The sequence below is a fragment of the Equus przewalskii genome, chromosome 6, assembly GCF_037783145.1.
Source record: "Equus przewalskii isolate Varuska chromosome 6, EquPr2, whole genome shotgun sequence".
In the NCBI taxonomy this organism is placed as follows: Eukaryota; Metazoa; Chordata; class Mammalia; order Perissodactyla; family Equidae; genus Equus; species Equus przewalskii.
The window spans coordinates 94,121,877-94,144,573 of NC_091836.1; the positions used below are offsets into that span (position 1 = coordinate 94,121,877).

At 41.6% G+C, this 22,697-nt stretch overlaps 2 protein-coding genes across 2 annotated transcripts in view; one reads left to right on the forward strand and one right to left on the reverse strand.

Moving 5' to 3' along the window:
- Positions 1 to 2,154: 2,154 nt before the first annotated feature.
- On the reverse strand, positions 2,155 to 12,431 carry LIN7C (lin-7 homolog C, crumbs cell polarity complex component). Its single transcript, XM_008522844.2, has 5 exons — positions 12,227 to 12,431; positions 9,041 to 9,159; positions 8,724 to 8,795; positions 6,444 to 6,653; positions 2,155 to 5,587 (listed from the first exon to the last, which is right to left on the reverse strand). Exons 1-5 carry the CDS (start codon positions 12,261 to 12,263, stop codon positions 5,432 to 5,434), a joined length of 594 nt encoding a protein of 197 aa, XP_008521066.1. The 5' UTR covers positions 12,264 to 12,431; the 3' UTR covers positions 2,155 to 5,431.
- The window catches only part of LOC139084280 (basic salivary proline-rich protein 4-like), an 80,799-nt gene continuing 66,265 nt past the window's right edge, over positions 8,164 to 22,697 (forward strand). Inside the window, exons 1-2 of the mRNA XM_070626649.1 lie at positions 8,164 to 8,246; positions 11,744 to 12,701. Coding sequence (XP_070482750.1) covers positions 8,164 to 8,246; positions 11,744 to 12,701 — 1,041 coding nt within the window. The remainder of the gene's footprint in view (positions 8,247 to 11,743; positions 12,702 to 22,697) is intronic.

Genomic DNA, 22,697 nt, shown 5'->3' on the forward strand with positions numbered 1-22,697 from the left:
TTGGATTTTGCTGGCAGTTTTTCATGTTTCTTGGCCTGTAGAAGCACCAACCTCATCTCTGCTTTCATCTCCCACGGTGTTCTCCTTGTGTGCATGTCTGTGTCCAAATTCCCCTTTATTAAAAGGACACCAGCCATGTTGAATTAGGGCCCACTGTAATGGCCTCACTTAACCTATCACCTCTGTAAAGACTCTCTCTAAATAAAGTCACATTCTCAGGTACTGAGGCTTTAGACCCCAACGTATCTTTTTGGGGGGGCACACAATTCAACCCTTAACCCCTCAGAACGGAATGTCAAAAGTTAGAGAGTTGTCTACACTCTGGGCTCAAAAGTATGTCAAATAACAGGTACCAGAAATAAAAATTTCCCCTATTTCATGCTTTCAGATTGCATTTTTCTACCAAATAAACAAAAAAAATTAAACATTTGGGTTTTTGTTACTCGGTGATGAAATGAATTACTTTCAGTAACTGCCACATAAAGGGAACTTATCTGCAGCCAATGGCTAAATTCTCTTCTTTTTATCCAATTGGTTAGAGCAATTCTGGAGAGACTGTAACAAATCGTTTTTCTTCCACACTTCCTCTCCTAAAGAAAATTCTTGTAAGGACCCAATCCTGACTGGGTCTGAAGCACAGTTCTGTCGTTGACGAGAACCAGGAGAGCTCTCACACACCTGTTCTTGACACAAAGTGCTTGTCCTTTTCTTGAGAAGTTTAAAATCAAAGGAATAAAATTTACAAATGCGTTCTGTATGAATTTACCTTTTGCTCTGTATATAATCTTAAAAGATTTCATCAGGTGAAAGTTATCTGCCACCAAATAAATAAATGTACGGAAAACATACAACCACTTCATTAGATTAAAACCAGAATAATTAACAACAGCGAATATCACAAAACCAGAACTGAAAGACTTAGAGAATGGGTGTTCTGGTTTACCGAAGTTTTGGAGAAACCGAGGGCCGACAGGAAATGCTTTCTGTTGTACGCCTTGTTGCTTGGTACATTTTCATGCTTCATAAACATCCATGGTGGTGAATTACGCCTTGTATGGTGACACGCCTTCTAGCAATCCGTCGTCTCCAGGGCTGGGTCACAGCCTTCCTGCAGACCGCCTGTCTGACTGGACCACTCCCTGACTCGGACTTTGATGACTTTCCTTGAGAACGCAGCCCCAACCCTCCAGCACCCACCCCCCGCTCATTTTAGAATTCCATGAGGTTCTTTGATCCGGGTGGACAGAAATCTGAAATTCCTTATGAATCTTATTCCTTATAAAGTTTTCAAGCGTAATTTAAAGGTTATCTTTTTAGGCATCAAAAATAAGAACCCGCTAATTTTATTATTCAGCCACATCTTTCTTTCACTAAGGCGGCCCTGAAGCTTTTTTACATGAAAATAACAGCAAACACAAATAGCATTAACTATGCCAGGCAGCTAAGGGCTTCACAGGGCTTACAGGCATTTTTGTCACACATGATGGATGAGGGAACTAAGGCACAGAGAAGTTAAGAAACTTGTGTAAGGTTGCAGTGATGGTGGACCCAGGGTTCAAACCAGGGTAGTGAGGCTCCACACTCTGCTCTCAATCACATGCCATCCTGCCTCTCTCAAAATAACACAACAGAATTTTTTCTGTAGTGATATTTTAGGAAAGACAATGCAAAATATAGGAATTCGAAGTTTCATTCCAGTAACTACCATGGATTATGATTTTATCTCATTTAAAAGTTATTTTATTCATTTAAAAGCTTTCAGAAACACATCTGCTGTGTGGTTCTATCAGTTTTTTCCAAATCCCAAAGAACACGAACAAAACTAATACAAATTTATTTCAAATAAGCCTTAGAATCAGAATTAAATTGGTAAGTTGGCTATTGAAAAAGTGTTGAATCCATCTTGGGTACTGTATTTCTCTACCTCAAACTAAAGAATTAAAGTAGAAGCACACTGTTTGTTAATATTTTTAAAAGCTATGTCCAGATACAAATTAGTTTGAAAGTTCTTGAAAATTAATGAGCAAGCGATTCCGTTTTGTCGACTATTTAACCATTACAGAACCCCAACAGCCTTTGAAGAACCACTCGTAGTGAGATTTTGGACAATAAAAAGTATAAAACCAGATTATCAGTAGAGGAGACGACAAAATATAAGTTAGAAAATTCATAAACATACATTTATTTAGGAAATACAATTCCCAGAGTCCTTGACATTTCAATGATCATTCCACATTATAAAATATTCACAACATGTATTCTTTTTTGTCTAGACCAAGTCATGCTGACATTCTTTTCGGATAAGCCACAGCCATTTCTTCTATTAAATGCTATAATATCCATTTAAATTGTAAACAATGTACTTGAGCCAAACTACTTAAGTACTTGAGCAAAAAAACTTCAAAACTTTAGAAGAGGAAGACAACGACTGTTTAAAACACATCTGGATTCGCAAACCCCAAAGAACTGGCCACTAGGTCTAGCAGTGCTCTGATGGGTAAAGCGGCCACACTGGGACGGCACGCAACTATCGATGACAATATTTCTCATCTGCAATTTTCAAACATGCTTTCTCAAATAATAAACATCTATTTTTGTAGTTTTAAAGGCAAAGGGGGCAGAAAGAGGACAGACATTGAAAGTTTAAACTACTAGCAGATTTTATTAAAAAAGAAAAAAGAGACTGTAATCACTTCCCCAATAAGGAATGCCAAGTACCTTTTGTTCCACAAGAAACCATCAAGAAATATAACCCATCATTATATTTGCAGCTACTTCAGAGTAGCAGTAAATTGAACTATTTTATTCTGATACTCCAGAGTCCAGAGTCCAGTAGGGCATTTTGTAAAGAGGAACCTAGTGGTTCTCGACCCTAGGTGTCCTTTAGAACCACCTGGAAAGCTCCAAAAACATTAGCATCTGGCCCCAGCCTCAGAGATTCTGATTTAGTTGGTATGGGATGGGACTCAGGTGTCAACAGTTTTCAGAGCTCCGCGGGTGTGTTCTATCTAACATGCAGCTAAGGAGAATCACCCCATCAACATATTACAAAATGCCAAGAAAACAAATGGAAATTGAGGAGAGAGGGTAAGTTGTAATTTACAAATCAAAAACCTATTATATACTCACTATGTGCCTAGTCATGCTAGGATCATACATTTATTTAGAAGATGAAAATTCCCTTAATTTCCTCACTGTATCAGATCACTGCTGTGCATCTTTGCCACTGATGACTGAAGTTTTCTATGGTCAGGATTTAAAATTCCGGGATACGCTGTGAAAACTGCATTAACAAAAACAAACTCCTGCTACGCATGCTCCACAGTAGCAAGCAGAACTACTGTACTTGGCGCCTTTAAGCTATTCTTATTTTAAGAATTATAAATAAGTGCCAACCCACATAAAGAACAGATTGTGGATTACTGTAGAAGGGAAAAAAAAGCTTACTCGACTAACCAAGTTTCAACACCAAAAAAGATTTAACTTGGCTGAAAGTTCTGAAAAGCTGAGATACTAAAGCAGGAAGCTATAATTTATAATGAAATGTTGACACGCCCTTAAAAGCTGCTGCCGCTGTAGCTGTACTGAAGTAAGCTCTCTTCAGGGTCTACTCACCCTGGAATGCAAGAATACAAGCATGAGAATAATATCACTGTTTTCATATGCACCAATACCCCTTCAATATATAAAGCTCTACAACAAATACCTCTAATAACTTTACAGTTAAATTAAAGTAAATCCATAATTCTACACTACTTTGGTCTCAACATTTTAAAAACATCAATTAATTCTGAAAATATACAATTTAACAACTTGATCCTATCAATACAAGCACATTTTGTAGTGACTAAAGACACATTCAACCATGCAATCCAGTGTTCAATACCTAAATGATAAATAACAATGCTGATTGACTTTTATTCTGAATATCACTGAAAACTGGAATAATCTTTTAAGACTCACAGTGCTCACAAACATGCAGAAAAAGGTATACATTTCTATTCTTCCTGAAGGAATGTTACAAAATGCCCAGTTTTTACACAGGGTCGATAATTATGCTAAATTCCTTATATACTTCAATCCATTTTCTTCTTTTAGGAGCTATCACTTACATTTTTAAGAAAACATACAAATGTTCCTGTAAGTTGTGACTGAAAATGAACCTCAACTCTTTAACTTCAGCCTTTAAAAAGACCTCAGTCCCAGTCATACGCTAATAGCTGCCTTTTAGGAAAACAGTGACATCCAGTGGACAAATCAAAGTCTCTCTGAATCCCCACCATTATATATGAATCATAAACACTGGTTCTCTAGATCCAACCATGTTAATATGAATGAGTTTCTACTCATTTTGACAAACAGCCAGATTCTTATGAATACATCGCTTCATAATTTCTATCTTAATATATCCTTCTATCTTCTTCCTATTTAAAATCAATTCTTTAAATCGAGCTAGTCAGTGTGCGTAACTCTGGAGGCTAGTGAGGTTAAAGGTATTACTCTTTCTTCTTTGCTTCTATTTCCCGTCACACACTAACTGGCTCATCTCTAGGAATGGAAGGACCAAAATATAAGAAATATATTTAAATAAAAATGAGTAGCATTAAAAAATTCGCAAAAGATGAAACCTAAACCTGTTTTTGCATTTGTAATTTGATATATTATTGAATACAAATAAAGATGTAATCAGTAATGCTAACTATCAAATTACATCCTCTTGCCTCACTGCTCAAATATTGTGAAAGAATACATATTTTCGCAATGATTGTTTCAGTGTTTAAAAACTTTTATAAATCAGTATAAATGAATATTCGTTACATATTATGTTTAAATAAATGTAAAAAAGTTCCACTGTGCTGAGTTATGATTTACCATTGATTCTATATATTGTGTGTGTGTCTTCAAAGGACAAAACGCAGCAGTGATGTTAACACTGACAGTGGCATGGGCTGCCACAGCTGAGACTGTTATGTTCAATTCCCTGGAAAACCGTAAAGGAATTTTACAGGTTAAAAAAAACAGAGTAAGCAAAAAAAGAATTGGAGAACTGTTATTTTAAAATAAGCAGCCAAATGAAGAAAACATTTTTTCCCTAAAAAAAGATTAAGAATGTAAAAGTACATTTGAATATTAAAAAAGCATTTTTAAAAATCTATAACAACTTTATGACAAAATCTGCATTTGAAAAAGGCCTGTAAAAACAGCGGGACAGAATTGCCCTCATCGCCGTTTACTTTTTTGTGTCAGAAAAAAGTGTGTGCATCTCTGGAACCACAAACGATGTTAAAATAGGCATTTACAAAATGGCAAGGGGGATTTCACGGGAAGTTTCTGTTTGTTGTTCACAATCACTGGCGTTGCGGCCACCTGCGGGGCACAGGGAACACTTCTCTATCTACAGGCAGAAGGGGGTGTGAGGTCCTGAAGCGCACTAGGTCTGCTGCCTGCGTCTGGCGGATCTCATCTTCTCAAAGCGGGACTCCATCTCTTCTAAGACCTTGGGGGTGTACCGCACCACGAGCTTCACCTTCCCCTGAGCTGCCTTCAGCAGCTCCACAGCCTTCTCGTGATGCTCCCCTTCAACGCTCTAGAAAAAGAAACACACACGATTAATGGCTAGGTTTTGCAAGTCACTCAACATGCAAAACTGTTTAAAATACACGTAAGTAAAAAAGTTTTAATGTTGTATCATTTCAACACTATAAACATATGAAATAATCCTGCTTTATCATTTTAATCAATGTGAATCAATGTTTAATCAATTTCTGCTAAATCACATTCTGTTTGTAGTCTAGGAACTGGTTTTTAAGTTCCAAATAATTAGCACATCAATATACAAGTCCTATTATTTCACTAAATCAGAAGTAAATCAAGCAATTTCCACTCCCTAAGACTAAAATGAAGGTAGATCTGTAATTTAACATAGTGTCTTAACTACTAAAGAACTTTATTTCATAGAAATCACACTAAGCACTGCTAATTCACATTGGAGAGAAGCAAAACACTAAGTGTTTTAAAAAGCACCACTGTACTAAATAGTACTGCCCAGGATGCCTCCAAGGAATTTCTTTTTTTCGGTGAGGAAGATTGGCCCTGAGCTAACATCTGTGGCCAATCTTCCCCTTTTTCTGCTTGAGGAAGATTAGCCTTGAGCTAACATCTTATGCTCATCTTCCTCTATTTTCTACAGGGGGCACTGCCACAGCGTGGCTGGATGAGCATTGTGTAGGTCCGTGCCCGGGATCTGAACCTGCAAACCCTGGGCAGCGCAAGCAGAGCACGCTGAACTTAACCACTGTACCCCCAAGCTGGCCCCTCCGAAGGGATTTCCAAACGACAAAGCTTCTTGGATTTTTTCCCTAGAATGTCTGTTTCGTTAACTCAAATACACCCCCACGTGGTCACAACACATCACTACAAACAGAAATGAAATTCCTCCTCACCACTCCATTGACAGAAAGGAGTTGATCTCCTCGCTTGAGGCCCCCATGCCTGTCAGCAATTCCACCCGGAATTATTCGAGATATATAGATTGGAGAGTTTTGTTCTTTGCCTCCCATAATATTGAATCCAAGGCCCTCTTCAGTTTTTGGTAGCTCGACAACACGAGGATGAGAATGTCCTTCGCTGGCAGCGAATGCAGCGACAGTAGCCTGAATGAAAATTTCACATATTTAAAAATATGACTTTTGTTTACTTCAGTTTGGCTCTTTTTTAAAACTACTTTTGAGGTACATACTTTTGATGTCTGAATGCCCACAAATGCCCTGGCAGTTCTGAGGAGAAGGCCAGCTGAGTGGACGGGTTTAGAGAGGAAGCCTGGAAAGCACACCCTCGGATTGTGCAGGAAGCATTAGGACTGCCCAAGTCCCTCGTGGCCCACTCAGCCCAGCACTCCTGTGCAGCACCTGGCGAGCAGGCTTGCAGGCAGATGGGCACCGGCGCACGTTCAAGAGGAGAGCCCTCCCCCAGCGTGCAGCAGCCCTGAGCTTCGGGGCTGGACAGCCTGGCTCCTCCAGGGGTCTTTGGGCAGGACACAACCTGCCAGCATAACAACCCACAAGGAGGTAGTGTCCTTATATCCTGCACCATCTGTACTGTATACTGAGTAATTCATCAGGAAATAACTCAGTATCGAGAAAAAGAGGGATACTTATAGCCAACGTGAATGCTTTCTGTTTGCTTAAGTTACTACTATTACCCCACAGAAGATGAAACAGAGCCACATCTTTATTTTTATTTTTATTTTTTTCTGCTTTATTTCTCCCAATCCCCCTGGTACATAGTTGTATATCGTAGTTGTGGGTCCTTCTATTTGTGGCATGTGGGATGCCTCCTCAACATGGCCATGTCCGAGCCCAGGATCCAAACCTGCGAAACCCTGGGCTGCTGAAGTGGAGCGTGCAAACTTAACCACTCGGCCACGGGGCTGGCCCCTCACAGCCACATCTTTAAAACTTGCAAATTCACACTAATCTAGATTAATGCTAACACAAAGTTGACATTTTTTGTTTCATTTGCTTTTTTTTGTGCACAAAAGATTGTCCCTGAACTAACATCTGTTGCTAATCTTCCTCTTTTTGCTTGAGGAAGACTGCTGCTGAGCTGACATCTGTGCCAATCCTCCTCTATTTTATGCGGGATGCTGCCACAGCATGGCTTGATGAGCAGTGCTAGGTCTATGCCCAGGATCTGAACCTGTGAACTCAGGGCAGCCGGGGTTCGTGCAAACTTACCCGCTAAGCCACCGGGCTGGCCCCAATTTCATTTGCCTTTAAAGGTAACTAAGTAAGCTGGTACCATATCTCATGATTGGATCAGGGTCTATGAGCAAAAATGGGCAGGGTGAGAGGAAAGAAATAAAGATTTGTTGAATACTACCATGTTCCAAGCTCTGAAAGAGGCCTCACTTGACAGATAATGAAACTAAGGCTCAGAAATGCAAAAAGCTGTGAGGGTCATAAAACTCAGGAATTAAAACCAAGTTTCTACGGTTTTTCCTACTCTGCCAAACTACACCCACAAGTTTAAGTGTTTGTATTCAACAGAGAATCCACTATTTCCTTTTGTGAATCAATAACTATCAATGAAAAATTACCTGCTAACGACTTATTCTAGTATAAGTCAGCTACTGCCGATATTAACTCACTCTAACCACGTATGATGGACACTGAGGTCAACCCTGGAATTGAGGAAAACAGTGATACAGAAAAGCACATCAACCTGCCACCTGCAGCTCTGAAGAGGTACCCTACTACTAACATTACCGGTATCTGCAGAGCTAAGATAAAGGAGAAAGAAAGAGCAACACGGGGGAGTACTCAGTTCTACCTTGCACTGTCGTGTGGTTTGAGGCAAGTAACCTCATCTGATGTTTCCTCACTAATAAAATGAGGATAATAATTCAGACCTTGCAATTTTGGTGAAAACTTACATAATTAATGGTATAATCTGTATATTGTATATAACAACTAGGTATTACATGACATGTGTATTATTTGTGTGCAAGTGTATTTTTAACGCATTATCTAAACTGCATGATAAAACATCTTTTGTAAAGGCAATAAAAAGATGTCCTGTTTCCTGGTACTTGGCAAGTTTAGCATAGCTTGAAAGATACTACATGTTAACTTTTAAAAGCCTATTATGAATGTAACAACTTCATATTTTAAACCTCTAATTTATGAAGCACTGTCTCACGTTTGGCAAATGAAAAACTTTACCTTTGCAGTCGCATTAGCTCTCACTTCAGGACTGCTGCTGATGTCCACAGTCTCATAGACATGTTCATACACCTGAAAAACCCAGGTAGCACCATGATTTTAAATTCCAGAATATACCATGTTTGAGTTCTCTGTGAAGCTAATGAATGTGTTAATGTTTTAGGCAAACTTATGCATCATCATAAAATGTTTTTCTATTAGAAACTCCAAAAGTGAGAGGAGCACTTCTAATATTTTTCTAAAGTTTGTTTTCCTAAGAAATTCTGAACCCAAATTTCAGAGTATTATCTCCCCTAGTTAACTCATTCCTTACTCACCTCTCTTACAGCATTGCAGAATTCACTTTGAAGGACTCTCTGTAAAGCCTGAAGTTTCTGCGGCGGCACCTCTCCACTCCTCTGCAGTTTCTCCAACAATTCAATTGCTCTACAAATATCTAGAGTTAAACAAATACACACTGATTGACAATTTTCTCCGAAAATTCTCTAAACGACCAAGGAATGGTGTAACAGCTGGGATTCTTTCTCAAGGACTAACAAGAAACACGTAGAACATGGAAGCAGAAAAGCATAACGGTGTGCTCTTGTGTGTCTGTGTGTCAGGGGGAGCGTGTGTGTGTACATGTAGCAGGGTGGGAATGTAAAATCTGAGGAGAATGCTAAATTTTACAGTAGATGAAGAAGAAACACTGATGTTGCACACAAAATTCGGAAAATAGCATCTTTGAGAGACACAGGAAAATTAAGTATCAAATGTGAAATGTCACAGGAAAGGACTAGGGCTCAAAGGTGACAGACATACGAACACTACTGCTTCAGAAAAGCTGACAGTATTATCAGAACTATTCAGTCAATAAAAATTTACCTAACCATCATTATTAGTAATCAAAGCAGCGAACAGTACAAAACACTGTGTGCCAGAGAAGCCACTGCTCATTTCCCAAAGGCACACACGGTATACATGTAGACAAGAACTTTTCATTAACAGTGCAGTTAGTGGCAGGGACACATTGAAAACAGTGGTACAAATGAATAAAATTAACTGCTCTGTTTTCAACTTAGGATCAATAACACAGTGTTTTAATTAAGACAAACTCAATCAAATACATATATGTTTACAAAATAAGAAAATAAAAACAATTAGTTTTGTCAATCTAGTCTCAATACTAGCTGTGTGATCTTGGGCAGGTTACTGAACCTCCCTGTGTCTCGGATTCTCCACTGTAAAATGGAAATAACAGTACCTTCCTTATAAGAATTACTTGACCATTAAAGCAAAAACTACTCAGAAAAGGGTCTGGCATGTAGCAAGCAGAAATGTTATGTTACACTGGCACCAATTCATACAAGAAATGTTACAGGACTGCACACATTTATATAGCTATATTAAGCATGTTAGGCAATTCTCACTGCAAGTGTGAGGATAAGCGTTTTATGAACTAAGACATTTTATACGATTCAGAGTCACGTTACAACAATGTTGACGACTCTCTCTACTTTGCTTTTTCTCTTAACTGTTTTGTGCCCCAGGAGGCTAGAGTGTCTATTATTCTACTACTCCTTGCCCCCTTTTAAGTGGAAGAAGTTCTATTACACCAAAGGACCAGAAGTTTTTCCTTATAGAATTAATACGCCTTCTTTGTGTTTGCAGCTGAAAAACCAGGAATAAATGTATTGAAGAAAGTAGGTTTGTCAATTCCATGTGATAAAATCTTAAACTGATGTTAATCAAATGCAATGGAAACAGACTTTCTCCATTCCAATATCCCACCACCAGAACGGCTGGTGGATGAGGATTGTTGGTTCATCAATCATTCTTATTTACAAAGTTACAAAATGTAAGCGATACAAAAATTTCCAACTAACAAAAAACTTGAGAAAAGTCAAACACTCTTTACTGAACCTAAGCTACACCTTAACTTGTGCTCAAATGTGTTCCACTGAATTGTATGACAGTTTAGAAGACGTTCAGGAGCTTGATCATATGCACTAATTTCAAACTGTAGGACTGCCGGGAGTGTTTGTCAACAGAGTTTGTTAAACAGAGTTGATGTAACCTAACTTTCTTATCCTGCTAAACGGCAACCACTAGAAATTCATCCCATTAAGATGCTGAGCATTCTATTGCAGAACTGAAGAGAACTAGGAAATAGCAAAATACAAAGCCAGCACTACCAAAACTAAATGCCAGAGGTGGAGTTCCACATTTTGTGCTGCACTTAGAAACACAAAAGACTGCCAACGTGTTAAAGTCCTACAACTGGCTTTCAAAGAAAAACACCTCCTCCTGTTAACACCAAACAGATTTGTTCCCATCTACAGAGCACAGTGCCATTGTGCTCAGGAGGAAGATGTCACAGTCTCAGGCCTAACTTAGTAAGTCTTCCCAAAGTAGCTACTCCTCCGTCAAAAGTGATGCTTTAATTAATGATCTCGTGGGCTGCAGGGAGACGATGTCGTTTACAAAAAGGCTTACCAACAGTGAACACCATAAGGAATAAACAATGGCAAGTGCACATCTGCTTGTGTGAAGGCATGAGGAAAGAGGCTTCTCTAAACACAACAATTCTAAAAAGGTATTCCCTTCCTAGAGCAGAAGCTACTTAATATTCAGAGTGTAACTGCAAATGTTGATACTTGCAAGATATTTTCAATCTCCATCATACACTTTGTTTACTACCGTACTCAAAATATTTAGTTTGCACTTCTTGACTCTTCCCAATGACTTCTGACACTGGTATGCTAAAAGCATGCTTGAAATAGTTTCAAATAAAGGATTTGCGGAAGAAAGGGCGGAATGTGGAAAGTCTGTAACAGGGCCCTGATGGGGGCACAGCCATGTATTTCCGCTGGCTTTTAGGTCTCTCATTACTCAGCAGAACAAGTTTTCTCAGTTTGTTCTAAAAAGCAAGCAACCAGACCCAGTGAGCAGTTGTTGGGTTTGTAAAGAAGTAAGACTGCACTTTGCAGCATTTTACGATCGACCACTACTCCGGCTAGTTACGTAACCTTCCTCCCAAGACCAAATCAGCAGGGCTGTTTTACAGCACCTTCTGCGTACCTGGGAGGGGCACCCAGGCCAGGAAACAACCCGACACAAACCGAAGGGAGGTGCGGCGAAGGCAGGGACCCACCCGCGCGCGCACGGGAGGGTGCTGACCGCTGCGTGTCCGGGCCGTGCGCCCAGGCGGGGCCGGCGGGCGTGCAGTCCCGCCGGGCTTCTGGGCGACACGGCCCCCAGCCCGAGGGCCCGCCTGCGGCGTGTGCGGACGCTGACAGGTGGCGACCTGAGCTGTGCCCGCGGCGGTCCGCGCGAACCGGGCATCCATCAGGACGCCGCAGACGCCCCCCGGGGTCCGGGCGCAGCGACGTCGGCGGCCCCCGGCGCCAGCCCGAAGGGCAGACTGGCTCGGGACTCGGAGCCTGGGCCGCCCCTGTTCCCCCGGCGACGCGGCCCTCCTCCACCTCTCCGCCCGCCTCGGCCAGGACCGCGGCCGCACTCACCCCGCTCCAGCCGCACAGGCTCCCCCAGCGCCGCCATCTTCTCCCTTTGCCCGCAGACCCACAGGAAATGACGACAGAGGGGCGCGGCGGAGGGGTGGGGCCGGCCGGTATCGCGAGAAAGAGAGCCGGGCCTCGCGGGCTGGAGGGGCCCGGGGGCCGGGCGCTGCAGGTCGGCCTCGTGCTGCTGGTGCCGCGGTCTTGCGCCGTCGACGTCCCCGGCCTGCTGAGGTTGAACAGAGCTCCCTTCCTGACCTTTGCTCCCTGCCTCGGGGTTCAACCCTCATCCCACTCGGTTGGAACCCTTGGCTCCACGTGGGAGAGTCTGGATTCCTGTCCCAGCTTGACCATTAACGGCTCCATGAGCCCGGACTCCGCGCTTACCCTCTTTCGGCTTCAGTTTCCCCATCTGTGCGATGAAGGGCCCCATCTCCGAGGTCCTTTCCATTCCTCAACTCTGGGATTCTGTGACAAGCAGGTGTGTAATTGAGATATTGTGATTTCTCCTTTTGTGGCAGCATTGCTTTAATGTTGAAAATTGGGGCATGAACCTTCCATCCAAATCTGTTTGAGAATAAGAATGGAAAGTACGAAAAGCTTGAAGCACACCTGGCTGAGGCAGAGAATGAGGCCTTTTGGTGCACCACAAAGTAACAGTTTAAAAAATCTGATCCAAAATCTTAGACGAATGAAATATTATGAAGCAAATAATATTCTTAATGGGTTATAGATTCTTAGGGTCACTTTTTAAAACTTCATGAATTGAGAAAAATTTTAGTCCTTAATTTAAATGAAATATTCATTTGCTCAGTATTTAGATTCTGCTGACATTTGCTCAGGCCCTAGTCTGTGCTGATAATGTGTTTAGGTGCTTTCATATACAGGTGTTCAAGACAAGGTTGTCTTTTATTTTTTAAAGACTGGCACCTAAGCTAACAACTGTTGCCAATCTTCTTTTTTTTTTTTTTATTGCTTTTTCTCCCCAAATCCCCCCAGTACACAGTTGCATATTTCAGTCGTGGGTCCTCCTAGTTGTGGCATGTGGGACGCCACCTCAACATGGCTTGATGAGCGGTGCCATGTCCGCGCCCAGGATCCAAACGGGTGAATCCCTGGGTGGCGGCAATGGAGCCTGCAAACTTAACCACTCGGCCACTGGCCGGCCAGTGACAAGATTGTTTAAACAGCCTCCTGGTTGCTCCTAGCCCACCCAACTGTAGTACTTTCTTCTAATCCATCATGAATGTCACCACTAGACTCTTTTCCCCGCTTGAGCACCAATTTCATTGTCAAAGGTTTCTGTTCAGAAACTTCCACTGGCTTCTCCCTTGTTTCTAAACTTGCTTCCTTTTCCTAAAGCCTTGCGTACTGTGACCCTAGGTCATCTAGCTAACCTCATTTCTCATTATCCCTCGAATGTAGTCACCGCTCCAGTCGAGGTGGTATATTCGAAACCATGTTTATTCTTGCTTCCAAGTCTTCATTTATGTTGTTCTTATGTGGAATGCCCTTCATCTCCTCCACTTCTCCAAACCGTACACATCCTCAAACTGAACCCAGCCTCTGGGTCCCTGCCGAAGACAGGCCACTTCCCCTAAGCTTCTGTTTCTCCATCCTCTTCCCCTGTGGTCCCTGATGGCCCTTATACCTGCTGTGGCGCTCATGTGCTCATCTCTTATTCATTGTTGTCATTTGTTCTGATACAAAGGTGTTCACGAAATGTTTGTTAAATGTCTGATGTCTGCCAGGTGCCTTCCTAGGCACTGAGAATACCATGTGGAGCCAGACAAATGCAGACTTCACCCTTATTTCTTCAAATATATTTTTCTCCCCCCATCCTCCAGCTCTTCTCCTTTGATGACTCCACTTACAGGTATAGTCCACTGCCTGACATTGTCTCATGACTCACTGGTGCTCTGTTCATTTTGTCTTATCAAGCTTTTCTCTGTTTCCTTTCTTCAATATGTAATATTCTCTTAATCCCATTTCTTTCATTTTCCATTTCAGACATTGTAGTTTTTATTCCTAGCAGTTTGATTTAGGGATGTGTGTTTTTCTGCATCTTTCATGTTCTTAACATGCTCAATCTTTCCTCTAGCTTCTTGAACATATACAATACAATTATAATGACAATTTTAATGGCCTTATCTACCAATTCTATCATCTGTGCTATTTCTGGCACTATTTCTCTTGATTGATTTTTCTCTTCATTATGGCTCATAAATTTCCTGCTGCTTGCGTGACTAGTAATTTATATGTATGGTTCTGGTCTGTGTGGCAGGAACAGGAAGTATTCTCATGAACTGGGACTGTGGATTGTTTACTTTGCTCCTTTTGAATGACCCTTTCCCTGTCTTTGGTAATTTCTTAACACACACATTCATCTTGAAATTTCAGAATTCCAAGGATAAGTAGAAGATCCTAAAATTTTCAGAGAAATTAAAAAGAATAGAAAGCCAATTCTAAGGACTGGGAATCAGAACAGTTACAGACCATTAATTATTTGAAGCATGGGTAAGGAAGGAAAAAGTTTTAGGAGCTACTTCTGAGTGAGGAAAATATGATTTAATTAACAACAACCCATTTGTACTCAACGTACAAAATACATAAAAGAATCAGCTACTGTATAAGGAGAGATTCCCTAAACTGTCCCTCCCTGATTATAAATCCTCGAGCATTAGAGTTGGGAGAGACCGAGAGAGTCCCGCTCCTCCTCGTCACAGAGGGGTCACTGTCCAAGGTCTCAGAGGAGGCCGCTGTGAGCAGCATGAGGCTGAGCCGCTTTTGGGTTTAGGCCCCTGCCGGGATGTTCAGTCACCAGGCTTCGGAATCAAGGACTGCCCTCCCTGTGCAAGAGCTCCGCTTCACCTGTTGCTTCCTCATGGTCCTTCCTGCCTCGGAGAGGAAGAGGAACACTCAAGTGAGAAGAGGAGGTCTGGGTCTAGAGAAATCCCAGCAAAAGCTAAATTATGCAAATTTAGTCTTTATAGAAAAAATTAAAATCCCAACTAGGCAGCCAGGGCATGAAAACTTTCTTAACCCATTGCAAATACAAGGTACTAGGACAGTATCAATTAAGAGAAAATGGGGATGTGTGGGGAAAATTGGGGGTAAAAGACTGTCTAGAGAAGGAAGGAAATGGAAAGTAATATGAGGAAACAAAACACTCCATGTGGGGAGTTTCACTGTGTCACTGCTGGTTGAGCCATGCACAAATGGGCACGACGGTGTAGGACAGATACTCAAAACAGCCACGTCTTAGTGCAGGGTAAAACATTGCTCTTAAGTCAAGGGATCCATTCAGGCTTCCATCAGTACAAAGTCTCAGTTTTCTTTCTTTATCCAACAGAGTTTCCATAATATACTCCTCGGAAAAGTAAAATCTTAGATAAATGGCTTCTTTTATTTGAAGTGAATGATACTGTCAAATTAAACAATATATAAAAACATTTCGTCTAATCAAACAGAACAATATGGGGAAATCTCTTCAGGAATGCCTTTTGAAGGGAAGTTTTCTTGCTCACAGATCACAGATCAGAACACAAAACCCCATCTTGGGGTACCAGAGAGCTAAAGTAAACTCTACTTTCTGTTAGGATGAGTTGCAGATTATATTAGAGCATAGGGTTTACTTTTTTAATGTCAGTTGTTTCATCATCACTCTACAGTGCATGTAAAGGCACAGATTGATACATTTTTTTGGCATCTTCCTGACGCACCCTTGCCCTAAATAAATCTGTTTGCCAGGATCTTGTCGCTTAAATTAGCCATCTCAAACTCTTGGTCCTGCCAACACAGGCGATTGTGCCAATGTTCTCAGCATCTACTGGCACACGAGCTGTTGCCTTTTCTTTGGCTTTCTCTGTGTACCTGGGACCATCCTCCTTCCTTCGCAGGACAGCAGTCTGGCTTCTCTGTCCCTGAGACAGACTTCAGGGTTGGTTGGACTCACTCTGGTTCTCTCCAGGGTATGCATCCCGCGTGGTATATTTTCAGCCACACAGTATATTGTTCAGAATTTGCCGTGCACATACTTGCAGATTGGCAGAGCCACCTGCCAGAGACAAGAACCTTTTAAGTTGTTGTCAAACGTCATAAAATGTGTTCCATGATTAATTTTGTGGGCACAGATTGGTTTTTGCACAGAGTCCAAAATTTGGGATATGTCACACTGACTAAATGGCACCGGCATGCTGAATGAATTTGGAATTTGTTTTGTCAAGTGTGGGAGCAGGCACACAGATGGGCTTTGATCCAGTGGTGCTGCTTGGGATTCTCATTATAGCAATGATGTCACTTGTCACGTGGAGTGGGTGGTAATGCTGCCAGATTATGGACAAAGCAAGGCAAAGTAGAAAGTGCCCAGGCCAAGGAGAAGGGCTTATGGCAGCACAGGAAGCTTTCACTCTTAGCTGACTTCTGCTGAAAGGACATAAACATTGTGTCAGGACTGCCAAAAATATGCTTAGTAGAAATACGGGCAGACAAGGAAACTTCCAGCCGAGAGGTCCCTTTAAGAAGGCCCATACAACCTAGAAGGTCTTCACGTCACAGAGAAGACCCAGTAAAACAACTGTGCCCCTGCTTTTTAGATTATTCTGTGAAAGGAATCTTTGAGCTGCGAGCAACAGTCTCTCTGTGAATACAACCAAACCCAACCAAGGCATTTTGCTTTGTAAGAAAAGCTTTGTCTACTCAAAACGTCAGCAGTCATGCTGAGAAATGGCAAACAGACAAACAAAAGTCTTACAGTGGCAAAGAAGTACAGCGTATTCTCCCAAGAGTGAACATCAGGATTCTCTGCAGGGCTTTAAAAATACATTCATGCAGCTAAAGTGGTGCTTCGAGGGAAATTTATAGCTATAAACGCCTATATTGAAAAAGAAGAAAGACCTCAAATCAAAAACTAACCTTTTATCTTAAGACGCTCAAAAAAGAACAAGCTAAACCCAAATTAGAAGGAAGGAAAAAAAAATAAAGATTAGAGCTGAAATAGAATAAAATAAAAACAGTACAGAATAGAAATAAAAACAAGTGTGAAAATCCATGAAATGAAAATTTAGTTCCTCGAAAGAATCAGTAAAATTAACAAACCTTTTGCTAGACTGACCAGGAAAAAATGAGAGAAGATTCAAATTATTAAAATCAGGAATGAAAGAGGGGTCATTACTACCAACCTTACAGAGATAAAAAGGAGAATAAGAGAATACTATGAAAAACCACAAATATATATATGGACACTATATATTATATGTAACTACATACATATGTATATTCATGCCTTATAATTTATCTAATTTGTTGACAGATATAATAGTATATGTGTGTATAAATATATATATATATATTTTATTCCGGAGTCCCACCAAGTAAATTTTGATTCAGAAAGTCTCAAGTATGACATGAAACAGCATTTTCTGAAAATTATGAAGCTTTTTGTGATGTGTTGTCTTTGTTGAGAACTACTGACCACGCACTTAGTAGGCATTCAGAAATATTGTTGAATTACAGCTAAATATTTATGTATCAGTTAATATTAGGTACAGCTGTACACAAACACAAAAGTCCAAAATAACGGTGCATCTAAAGTAAGTAAAAGAAGTCCAGAGATAGGTACTTGGGGCAAGTATGGCAGCTCCACAGTGTTATCAGGGATCCCAGCCTCTGTCATTTTGCACCACTGTCCTAGGACATGGCTTCCATCATCAAGTTTCCTCACGGTTTAAGATGGACGCAGGAGTTCCAGTTATTACATGTGAGTAGCAGCCCAGAGAAAGAGAATCAGTTATGGAAGAAGAGTAAAAATCACCCTTCCCAGTTGAGTCAGCATTTTTTAAGTGCCTTTCAAGAAGTCCTACATAATATTTTGACCTGTATCTCATTGGTCAGAACTCAGTTACATGGCTCCATCTTGTAACAATGGAACTGGTAAATAAAGTCTTTTATTTTGAATGACAGAGGTCCTAGCTGCAACATCTCAACTCTGTCCCTAGGGCAGAAGAGGGAGATGAGTGCTAGGATAAGCCTCTAGCAGTCTTTGGCATATCACAACTTCCGAAACTTACCTCTAAACTTAGTTCCTGGAGCATTCTACGTTGATGGATTTACTTCCCCACTTTGGAAAGGTTCAACCAGTTAATTCAAAAGTATTTACTTAGCAAGTGCTGTGGAAGAGAGGAGAAATGCCGCATGTGTTCCTACCCTCAAGGAACTCTCAGGCAATTTGGAAATGAAACCTGTACAAGTAAAATAATCCAGAAGACTCCACCAGCATCTGCTGAAGTGCTACATTTTATGGTTCGGACCACTACTTTACATTTGCATTTTAAACTTACAGAAATGATTCACTTTGCAAACTGACTCTAAAATATTTATTGAAATGAGCCACATTACTAAGTTAACCTAAACCAGGTCTGAAAATTAGTGTTTACTCAACTACAAACCATTCCAAAATGGTTTAAATTAAATTAAATTAAATACTTAAAAACAAAACTAACTCTCCAGGATCCCATTGTTCTGAATGCTTCCTATAACTTGCCAGGTATGGACAGAACCTTGCGAAACAGGATTCAAAAAGTTAGCATCTCAAGCTTCCAACTGACGTGGTCAACAAATGGCTAGTCAGAAGACAGACCAAGACAATAGCCTTCTCCAGTCAATTCAGCAAATATGTGCTGATTACCCACTTCAGTGAGGCACTACGCTGGCTCCTAGAGATACCAGGAAGATGTCCTGCTCTCAAAGAGCTTGCAAACCTGGTGGAATGGGACAGACACATAAGCACCAACAGAAACAAAGAGAGATGGTGCTAAATGTTGTTATGCTTGTTGCTTCAGTTGCGGGGTTTTAATATAGGAGCAAAGTATGGAGTAAAGATTGGGGTGAAATGACTTCTCTCTGGGAACAACCAAAGAAAGCTTTAAAGAGCAGTGGTTCTCAACCAGGGGCGACGTTGAAGCCCAGAGAACATTTGACAGTGTCTGGAGACATTTTTAATTGTCACGACTGCAGATGGTGGGGTGGGGGTGAGGAGTGCTACTGGCGTCTGCTGGGTGGAGGCCAGGGATGCTGCTAAACATCTCACAACGAACAGGACGGCCCCCCTCAACAAAGAACTATCCAGAGCGAAATGTCAGTGGTGCCGAGGTTGAGAAACCCGGCTTTGGCAAGGAGGAAACATGTTTGCAGGGATGACTAGAATTTTCACAAGTGGGTGAGTGGGAATGGGAGTGCCGGAGAGAGGGCTCTGTGAGCAAAGCCATGCAGGACAGAAGTGGCCGCGCTGTCTAGGGCCTGGTCCTGTCTGGGAAATGAGGAAGCTCCAGTGGGGTGTAGGTGCACAGCTGGGGGTGGGGAGTGTGAGGACAGGGGTTAACATTCAGGTGGAGGCAGATTGTGGAGGCTCCTGGATGCTCGGATTTGTTCTTTGGGCTGGAGTGAGCTGCTGAAGGATTTTAAAAACTGAAGCTCTAGGATTAGAACTATGTTTTAGAAATATAATCAGATTCTCACAGCAGATAGAAAATCCCTTTGAGGGAGACAGTCGCCTTTGTTTGTGTGTCATCTGTTGTTAAGCTCCGATTGTTGGAATGTGCCCAAACTTCAGAGAGAAAGGAGAAATTCTGTGTAGTTGGGCCATGGTGAGATGGTGTGGGGTGATGTGGGATGGGTAGTGAGGAGGTGAGGAGGGCAAGGGGGGAAGAGACAGAGGCCCTGCTGAGGTTTATACTGTGAGATCCTTCCTCATGGCTTCTAACACTGCAGTAATGTTTACAAAAATCACAACACTTGTTGTATCTGGATTTGGGGGGAAGATGACTATATTGGGATTGACTGGATGTTGGAGGAGGGTGAGAATGGGGCAGTGGTGGCTAGAAGCAGGGCAGAGAATTTAGATGCTTCTGTAACAAGAAATTTCATGTCCCGTCCTTCTTTCAGGTCCCTATAGTCCTGCCCTAGAGAACTGCTCATGCTCCCCAAATATTCCACACGTGCCTGCTTTTCCTTCTCCTTGGCATGCTTTCCTTCTCCATCTAGCAAATTTCTGCCCACCCTTCAAATCCACTTCAAATGTTCCATTCTCTGTGCTGTACTTTATTTAAATTATCAATATCATATTGTATTTACTAAAGTGTTCTCCAATCGGATAGTGAACCCTGTTCACTACAGGGGTAAGAATGGTGTTCTTCTCTGCCTCTCCAGCAGGTAGCGAAGGATCTGGCATATTCTCATGCTCAGTGATTATTCACTGAATGAAGAGAGGGTGAGGTCAGTGAGTGGCAGAAAGATGGTAGCTCTGGGTCTACATCTGGGCCTTTGCATGGCTATTGTTAAAACTACACTTTTCCTTCTTATTAATTTTATGTTTTAAACTTCGTCTCCTAGCTTAAATGTTTCTTTCCGATAGATGATATTCTATCAGGAAGAAAAAACCAGAGCGTGGCTTTAAGCCTTGAGTGAATGGGCTAAAATCCTGTTTCAATATGCTTTTTAGAATGCTTCCATGTTATTAATTTAACATCGACCTGCTTATTAAGATTCCATTATTAAGGAAACAATTGTAAAAAATCATTAAGAGCATTTCTACAGATCTTAGTCACTGACTCATCCTGCTAGCTCTCAATTAGCTTGACCTGAACATCCCTCATTCAGAGTATCAGGTAACATTTTATTTTTCTAATCATTGGCAAACATTTATCCGTGGGCAGATTTTTATGTGTTTTTATTGTTATTGTTGATGTGAAGAAGCTTCTATATAGGCATATGTGGCACGATGTCCAGGTATGGTTTAACGACCCTTTCCCAAAACTTCTTTCCTACAGCGGTGCTCTGCAGTGCCTCTGGTCTCAGCAATAAACAGGTATTTCCTTTGAGTTAGAGGAGAAGTCTCTAATCGTACTAGTTTGTTTTGGGAATAGGGTAAGACTCTTCTGGCATCAAAGACCTATATTTGGAATGTGGATATTTTGTCTTTTCTGTTTGTTATTTCATCTTGTGTTCTCTTTTAGAGTTTAGTCAACCTCTTTATGAAAGTATATGCTGGCTTAGGTAAGGGGTTTTAAATTCTGCTGGAGCCAGGTTAATAGGGGAGCCCCTCCTCCCAGGTCTGAGGAAGCAGTGGAGGTGGCACCAAAGTTTCAAAGGGACCCCAGGGCCCTGGCAAGGTTCTGGCAGGACCTTCATCTTCCTCTTCCCTCAATGCTCACAGCCTCCTCACCGCAATCTGCCTAAGTGATGATCAGGAAAATCCTCCCACCTCCCTTATTGCAAACTACCAGGTCATTCCTGATAGCCTAGACCTACACCCTGTGTGTGCATTCCCTGTACTTGCCCCACCCCTCATTTCCAAATTGTCCCCCTCTTCTGTGCTATGTGGCCCATTGTAGCAAAAGCCCTCATACCCTCTTCTCTGAGTGTCTCTGCACATTGTTGTTCTAACTGAAGCCTGGACCTCCCAGAGCCCTGCTCTGCGGCCCGGTCAAGTGGTGCTTGTTTTCTGCTCCACGCTCCTTTGAATTAGAGCAGGCAGCCTGTAGCCATTCCAGCTTCTTTTGGGATAGAGTATGACTCTTGTGGGATCAGTAACCTATATTTGGAATAGAATTCTGGACCTAGAGGTGGGGAAATATCTCTTTGGTTTTTGTTGCTCCTGTCAGACCAAGTTCTCTTATCCCTTAAAGAACTTGGGTGTGAAGCTTATGACATCATCATCAGCTACCCATCATTATTGCCATCGTCCGCTGACTTTGGGTCATTCTCGCACATTTCTTGAAGAAATAAGCTCCCAGATCCTCCTCACTCATTCCAACAACATGCCTGTTACAATTCTTAGGGATTTCAATCTCCTTGTAGATGATCATTTCAATACTCTGGCCTCTGACTCCTTTGATTTCTTCTCTCATAATCTCCTTCCCTCCTAAACTCAGCCACCTGTTCCCACAGAATTGGCCATACATCCCCTACCCTCGACCTTGGCCCTATGAGTAACTGCTACCCCTCCACAATCTCGATTTCAAGCATTCTGCTTTAGGACCACCACCTCATATCTTTCCAGGTCATTGTCCCCAGCACTCTGACCAATGCATTTGTCCTACCATCTTTTCACTCTCCCTCTCACCTCACGAGTGCTTTTTTCCCTCCTTATCCATCCTAGACTTCATAGTCTGTCTTAGTAATCACTCTCTTCACACACCTTTAACTCCTTGGTGCCTCTCTCACTTTCTTGTCTTTCTTTGGCAAAACTCCAATTCTGGTTATTTACAGCTCTCTTCTTACTGTGTACCTGTTTTCTGGTTGCTGAACTTGGCTGGAGGAAAATACCCGAGTGTACTGCGTGATCTCTCTTTAAACTCATGAAACTCAAAACTCAGGTGGGCCTAGCAATTCTAACTCATTTCCCTAGTCTCTTCACTCTTACTTCATAAATAAGATTTCAGACCCTCTCCTCTCTCCTTAAACTTTCAACACTTTCTCT